The 8,324-nt window shown below is 35.9% G+C and overlaps 1 protein-coding gene across 1 annotated transcript; it reads left to right on the forward strand.

Moving 5' to 3' along the window:
• Window positions 1-659: 659 nt before the first annotated feature.
• On the forward strand, window positions 660-7,776 carry LOC123526208 (glyoxylate reductase/hydroxypyruvate reductase-like). Its single transcript, XM_045305259.2, has 3 exons — window positions 660-1,106; window positions 5,502-5,672; window positions 6,125-7,776. Exons 1-3 carry the CDS (start codon window positions 881-883, stop codon window positions 6,805-6,807), a joined length of 1,080 nt encoding a protein of 359 aa, XP_045161194.2. The 5' UTR covers window positions 660-880; the 3' UTR covers window positions 6,808-7,776.
• Window positions 7,777-8,324: the final 548 nt, after the last annotated feature.

The following is an 8,324-nucleotide window of genomic DNA, read 5'->3' on the forward strand; positions in this document are numbered from 1 at the left end:
ATGTATAACAAGAATAATTAAAGCTACTCGCCCACAGTTTGGGTAAAATTTTTCAACATATTCATTTCCATCAAGTTTCGCATGGATTGTATATATGACACTGAAAAATGATAAAGTGGGTGAAAATAAAAGTTAAATATTGTAAAATATGCAAACGGAATGTAATTTTTTTGCATTATTTCAAAAGCGTTGCAATGGTATATCTACAAGAACATCTAGTAAAAATCTTATGTCAGTGAGTTTTTACCACTTTATGGATTTTTGAGACGCCTAAACTGTGTGGGTTAGCCCCTTTAATGTCTGGAGCGTATATAGCAGGGGTGACCACATGCAGAGGAATTCCCCAACCCTTGTGATATTTTAGTAAATGTACGTTTTGTTTTCTTTTATTCCCTTAATTACTCTAGTGTTTGGGGGATGGGTTATTTTATTATCTGGATCCTGTTACTAGACTAACTTTACCACCCATTAAACCTTAATTTTACACTTTTATCTAGTACTAGCAGATAAATTATTTATGAATAAATGCTACTTTATATACAGGGCTGTAGGATATTAACCTCGCATATAAATCGGGATTATGACGCAGTTTGTACGAAACCAATAATTACAAGCAATTTTGTTACACCACCTTTAAAACCCGGATAAATCGGTTAACCGTATATAAACCAGTCGCGAGTTGTTTTGCTCAAAATTGATCGACTGAACGTGAGAGATTGTGCCCCGGGAATGTTTATATCCGCCATTATATTACAATAACATGATAATAAATAACATAATATTCTCTTTATAGTTGATGGAAGTTTTAAATATTTTGCTAACAGGACTTTATTTAGCTAGGGCGGATTTGTGAAAAAGGTTGGTTTCAAATATAATAAACATGACGACGCTTACCCAGACGACGAAATCTTGCCGACCAAAGGTATATATAACACGGCAGATTCCACAGAAAGGGCTGGACATGTTGCTAGGCAGATGTAACGTATCGTTCTGGGACAGCGCAGATCCAGCGCGAAAGGCGGAGCTGCTTGTAAACGTTCCCGGCTGCAGTGTGCTGGTGTGTATGCCGACGGACAAAATCGACCGGGATATACTTAATGCTGCAGGTAAGGCCTTACTTTATTTTGATTGTTTTCTCTGCAGAGTTCTCCAACGTGAGTGAAATATGTCGGACAGACAGACAGACAGACATGTTTCAACATTTTTACAAAAACAGATATATACATTTTTTGTTAAATGCATAGATATTTAGCATTAGGGTCTATGTACAAATCAAGATATGAGGAAAACACTGCCCAGACACTATAATTATGTATACTGTACTATATTTTTTATGTTTTCGATTCAAGATACCAGACTATTACGTAGATGGTTATCAAAGTTTCATTGCTTAAGTGAATGTTTACAAGGTTAATGACCGACTTTCCATCTTTGCTGTTATGTTTTATGTTGATTGGATGAAAAAAGCAAGGTCCCTGTGCAAGGTTAGATAATATAACGATTGAAGGTTAACTTTATCGGTGTATACATGAGATGCGGTACTGACTGTGCCGACGAGGATTGAAGGCACTTCGCTTCCTGTACCGCAGGTACTTCGTCAATGTTTACAAAACGAGCGAGATCGGTGAGTGATTTTTGTCATTTTGTTACTCATGAAGATTTTTTTTTCAAAAATCGGGGAATGTAGCGGGGTGTAGATGTATCTTATCTACATATCCATGCTAAAATTTGTGGCAAATGATCAATTTCCTAGAAACGTAAGGACAAATAAGTTGAGAATGAAACGTGATTTTTTCACATCAGTGACTGTTTAGACTCGATTTCTTTTCGCTGACCCAAACGATGTCGTCTCCGCCGTCGCAAATTGTATTTATAAATGACACGTGATCTGCTGAAACATAAAATGTGTCCAGAAAATTCCGAATTTGAACGTTATGCCAATTTTGGAAAAGTGTCGCAGGCATTTTGACGATGCCGCAGCCCCTTCGAGGTGCCGCAGGCACTTCGAAAAGTTTCATAAATTTGGCCCATAACTAACCAAATCTCAAATAAATCGCATTCGTACGATTATATTTTATATTCACAAATATAAAAAGTTTAGCAATCGGTTTATCATCGCGGGTAATCTTAAACTATAGTACGCGATTGTTCCGGTCAGTTGAAGCAAACTGTATTTCCAAAACATTATGCTTTTTGAAAATTGCCTTCTCTGCTCGTCCTATGCTGCTCGATATGTTTGTTTTTTTAAGTTTTGTTTGCAGGGAATTAAATAGGTTTTTACGTACTTGTAAAAACTATTAAAATTCTCCCGTTTGATCTTTTATGAGCTATACTTATTAAGTTCTCCTTTTTTCTGAAAACATTTTTAAAATAATTTTTTTGTAGATACACTTAATATTTCCAGGAAACGTTAGGCTATTAAAATAACTACAGAAAATTTCAAACATCGATATAGTTTCTGATTTTATACCGTAATAACTGTCTAGCTATTAAATGTCAGCTGTCCACAATGGGCTCTTACACAAATGGTATCGAGATTATAATGTGAATCATCGCAATAATATTTACAGGAAACTTTTGACTATTGAGACTCTTATTAGAAAACTTCGCTTTATCACGATAATTTCTTGAAGTATCGTGACAGCTACCTACCTATCTCGTGGCAGAGGTTATAATGCAGTAATTTAGTCAAAAATGTGCTTCCGTGGTGTAGGTGTAGTCGAAAGAAGTCCCTAATAAATAGATCTTAAGTTTTCTATTTTTTCGCGCATTTTCGCATAAATCGGGAGCCAAATGGGCATCATTCTACTCGTGAATGAATTTTACATAAAATAGGACACTTTTCATGCTAATATTCGCTTGTTTTCGAGTTGTTTTACTTGAAAACGAAAGTAGGGTTTTTATTCTGCGGACCGCTTTCTGAAATGCGCCAATATGAGGGTACCTGACTTCAGTTGACTTGCATTCCACTGCATACTATTCAACACCCCTTTTTCTTTTCGTTTTCTTGAAGGAAATGTTGTTTCTCTGTTCTTCCATTTGTCTGTTTGTCTAGTTTCGGCCAAATTTATGTCCCGATACTTTTTGAAAGTGCCTGCGGCACCTCGAAGGGGCTGCGGCATCGTCGGTATGCCTGCGGCACTTTCCCAAAAGTGGCATAACGTTCAAATTCGGAATTTTCTGGACACATTTTATGTTTTAGCAAATCACATGTCATTTATAAATACAATTTGCGACGGCGGAGACGACATCGTTTGGGTCAGCGAAAAGAAATGAGTCTAAACAGTCACTGATGTGAAAAAATCACGTTTCATTCCCAACTTATTTGTCCTTACGTTTCTAGGAAATTGTTCATTTGCCACAAATTTTAGCATGGATATGTAGATAAGATACATCTACACCCCGCTACATTCCCCAATTTTTGAAAAAATACTCCATGCAGTAACAAAATGACAAAAATGACAAAAATCACTCACCGATCTCATTAAACATTGACGAAGTACCTGCGGTACAGGAAGCGAAGTGCCTTCAATCCTCGTCGGCACAGTCAGTACCGCAGGCACTGTTTAGTACCCGTGGGGATGCGATATAATATGTCGCAAAACTTTTACATACATACAATTATCTTACAATGTAATAATATGATATCATAAACTGTACATTCAGGGTTTAACAACACATGCATGTTAATAAGAATGTTCGCTGACATTTATATCAAATGTGACTGTAATTATACATGATTTACTTAACATTGCATAGCGTTTTATGAGACTCTAAAAACTTAGATATTAAAATAATTGCTGCATTTAACGTATGTCAAAGTTGTATACGCTATTGTCTTTGTAAGAGTTCTTATGCTTTATATAAAGATTTCATCATCTTTTACCGATTTCATCATTCTGTACTTTTGTATTGACTGACCTGACAGATCGGTCATACGAAGTTCATTTGTTCAAGTCATTGATAAAACCACATGATAATCGATTATATAAAGATTATTGACCTGTGAAGAGCAGGCTATATATAAAATATATACTATTTATATGGTGTCTGTGGGAAGATTTACCTTTACCCTTCTTGCTATTTAATATCAACATGACTGTGAACCCTTTTTTATATTTGAACGTTCAAAATGTATAATAAACACACTTTTTCACCACAAGATATATCTATCTTTGATATGAAAAGAAACGAACTTGAGAATAACCGAGCCCATTCATGTGCTTTAACGCAGAATAATTACGTTAAAAGCCCCCCCCCCCACCCCCTTCCAACCCCCACAAACCCACATAGCTGGTAGAGCACCTTTATACTGTTTGATATCTTCCTTTTTCGACGATTTAGAAATACCTATAAGTTTAACAAAGAAACGAACCAAAGGAACAAAGAAAAGAGCTGATTAGAGGTTATATTTCTGTTTACGCCCTTGATACCTGGCACCAAGAAGTAGGAAGAATTAAACATGACTGCAAAACATATGTTTTTCTGGTATTTAGCCAAATGCAATTAATATCTACCCACGAAAAGGCTCGTTCACACGATTTCATACTAGCAAAACGCGTACCTGTTATTACTGTATAACCTCTTACGTTTCATCATAACTGCTTTTTTTTCCCTTCTTTTCATATCCTGTTGTTTACTGGTGTATCCTGCTGTTTACTTTTTGGTGTACTGTGTGCGTGTGTTTTTATCTCAAAATCCATTCTACATGTTTTCATAAATATGAATATAAAAATCATTTCAATCAACAAATTAAATAAATATCTGTCCTGTCCTGTCTTGTCATGTCCTGTTCTGTTTTGTTCATAATTAAAAATCAAGTTTTATGTAAGGCTGGTGTTAACTGTAAATGATGTGTAAAAACTTTTTAAAGTTATAAGTGAACATTTTTAAATATTCATCCACCATCGTAGAAAGTAAATAAACATGTACACTGAATAAAGGAACAATTGTAGAAAAACGGGTATTCTTCTAGCTGTTACGTGTAAACGGGGTCTGAACATATCAGCTGATCGTATAAATATATTTGTACTTGATGATTCACGAATGACGCAAGAAATATAAAAATTATTCTAAAATGTCAAATCTAGACAATAACCCATGCGCGTCATGGCATATTGTTGATTATTTACTATGATAACCAAGCTATTTAACCTGTTTTCAAGACAATGGCATTCAAGATGTAAACACCTTGCATTTTATGCTTCAAAATTCACGGCAAAATAGGTTCATGTAAATAGGGCGCAAATCTCGAACATGTTTACCTCCTTTTTTTATAATTCTTCTAGAAAATAACACCTGATGCAAATATCCTTGCTCCGTTTATTATTAGAATAGTCACTGACGTATTGTACACTGTAATGAGAAGGGTAAATAAATATTCAGAATCTGTATTTATATAAAAGCCAAGCACTCTGCCTCCAGTCTGATCTGCAAAAAGGCACTGAATCCAGCTAGGCGGTTGGTTGGACAACCATATTTACCACGACTATCTATTGCAGGTCCGTCTTTGAAGATTGTAGCGACAATGTCCGAGGATGCCGATCATATCGACACTTCCGAGTGTACAAGACGGAACATCCGGATCCTGACCTTACCAAAGGTTACCATAGATACAGTGACCCACATGGCCATAGCACTTCTGAGGATCATCACAACTGAGTGGACTTCTGGTAAGTTTGATCTTTTCTGGGAAAAGGTCCCAGAGAGTCTATTTATTGAAATGCCTGCATGATTACTAAAAAGAATGGGCATTTAAAATAAAATGTATTCTTTAATACACGAGCATCGAAAAATATACGAACTATCTCTCAAGAATAGACCCCGGCTAGGGTTAATTTTTTAATTGGAACGATTGTCGAAATGCAGGGACTAGCACGTGTAGTCATATTTCAGCTAATAGTGATAACAATGTGTCTGTGGGTTTGATCGCCGACAATCATTCGTAAAGGGCTGCTGGAAACTTGCATGGATTACCACAAGTAAAGATGACCTTAGTAAAACAACAGGTGTCTTATGCTTATATGACAGCAGATCAAAGTAGGGACTACTGGAACAGTTAAAAAGCAGCTTGTTAGACAAGTGAAAGTAAGTGCTATTTTAGTTATATGTTTGTTATTTCCAGGTTCTTCGAGTAATTTGAACCTTATTGTACAGTCGAAGGATGTGATTCAGGCTACAAAGGATGACCCTGCCTACCGCCTGGAGCTTAGTAACCGGACAGTTGGTTTTATTGGTATGGGGCCACTCGGATTATCAGTCGGGAAGACGCTCAGAGATCTAGACGTGACATCTATAATTTACCATGATTTAGAGCTAGTTGGCATGGCAACAGACATTGGCGCGAATTTTGTAGAGAAAGACAAATTGTTAGCAAGCAGTGATATCATCTTTGTGTGTTCAAATCTCGAATCGTCTGGCAAGAAATACTGCTTGTTCAATAAAGATGCTTTCAAGAAAATGAAGTCGTCTGCAATTTTAATTGACGTTACCAAGGGCTTGCTCGCCAACTTCACAGATTTGTACAACGCGTTACGTGACGGGGAAATTGAAGCGGTTGGATTGGACGTTAGAGAATATGACGTCATACCCAATCGACACCCGCTCACAAGTCTAGAGAACTGTTATTTCTTGCCATACAGAGAATGCTATAAATGGGACGGGCGGCGTAAATGCTCAGCTGAGCTAGCCACTTGTATTCTGTCTACCCTTCAAGAACTTGAATTCACCCAAAAGAAGCAGCCAGCCGTTAAATGTGCCAAGATGGAACCCCTCGTTCCGAAAATGAACATTCCGTTACATGTCTGAATGTTTTAGTACGAAGTCTTGCTTCGAACTGGTTGTATGTCTTCATGATAAATGGCATTTTTTATCATAGTTGCAACATGTGGCATAACTGACAAAAATGGTACAACATTCGTTCAACAACGGTACTGGACTAAATGGTGTCAGCACCTCACTATACGCATTGGGTTTTGGCCCAATATATTACTAGCGAACATATTTTAATTATATGTATTTAATTAAGACGCATGGCATTTAGTATTTGCACATATTTGACCAAGTTTTCGGCGACAAAGGACATCTTGTTAATAAGGTATGCAAATAAGACACTCGCAAACTTGTGTCACCATTTCAGTTAAATACATCATCGTTACAATATAATCGTCTGTCATAAATAGTTGTCAAGCTTGCAAAACGTTTTGTACATTTTGCTTATTCATCACAAAACTAACTTTGTTTTACCAGCCGAGTATGATATATGATCTATGTTGTTTTTATTTTACTTTGAAAAGAATGTATGGCTTTACGTAATTATGCCAGATGTAGAAAATATAATATTTGTTGGAAAATATTTTTCTATATCAATCAGATGTCTTGTATAGAAAGAATTATCATTTCCCTTAATACTGATCTCATTTTGTGACTGTGTTAATGTGTTAACTTCTTCAATTTATACGACACGTGTATATAATTATTAATAATTATTGTATATGAAATTGTGTGTATATAGATTTGTCCGATCATAGAATTTAGTGTTAAGAGGGCAAAATGATGTATATCATTGTTATTTGTTATGTTTTATCATGTTTTAAATATAATATGAACATTAAAAAAATGTACGGTATACATGTACACAGAGGTACAGTCGTTACCTCAGTATGTAACATTCATGCAGTTGAACTGTGAAAACACTCAGTTGTACATGTATAAATGCACAAGAATGTTACAAAATCATACTAGTATAAACGGTACATTAAAATGCAGTTAAATCTTTTCGCCAGTTGAAGTTTATTTCCTCCAATGATCAAACCCGAAATAAATGTTGTGTGACGCATGTGCGTTCAGGTATTCATATAATATCTCGTCAATTCATTTTCGGTACATTTTAGAAGTTTTTTATTCATATGGAAAATTTCTGTTTGAAAAAAAAAAGGAAATATTGTTGAAAGCCGGCTTCTTTGATCAGTGAAGTGTCCATTTCCAACACTGAGCACCATTTTGAAACAATATTTCTCTCATATGATTTCAGTGCAGATGTTGGGATCAAGAAATTGGGAAAGGGAAATTAGGATAGAGAAGTTTGGATATGGAAATTGAGAAAGAGAAATTGAGATAGGGAAATCGGAGTAGAGAAAATAAGATATGGAAATAGGGACAGGTAAATTCCTCCCGTTCAGCTTACTGAGCTTCCAGTATCCGGACAAAAGCCCCCTGTCTAAAAATGATCATATGGACAAAAGCCCCTTGTGTTTTTTCAAGGTGAACAAAAATGATCAGGGGGCTTTTGTCCACCTTGAAAAAAACATCAGGGGGCTTTTGTC

Source organism: Mercenaria mercenaria, chromosome 14, assembly GCF_021730395.1.
Source record: "Mercenaria mercenaria strain notata chromosome 14, MADL_Memer_1, whole genome shotgun sequence".
In the NCBI taxonomy this organism is placed as follows: domain Eukaryota; kingdom Metazoa; phylum Mollusca; class Bivalvia; order Venerida; family Veneridae; genus Mercenaria; species Mercenaria mercenaria.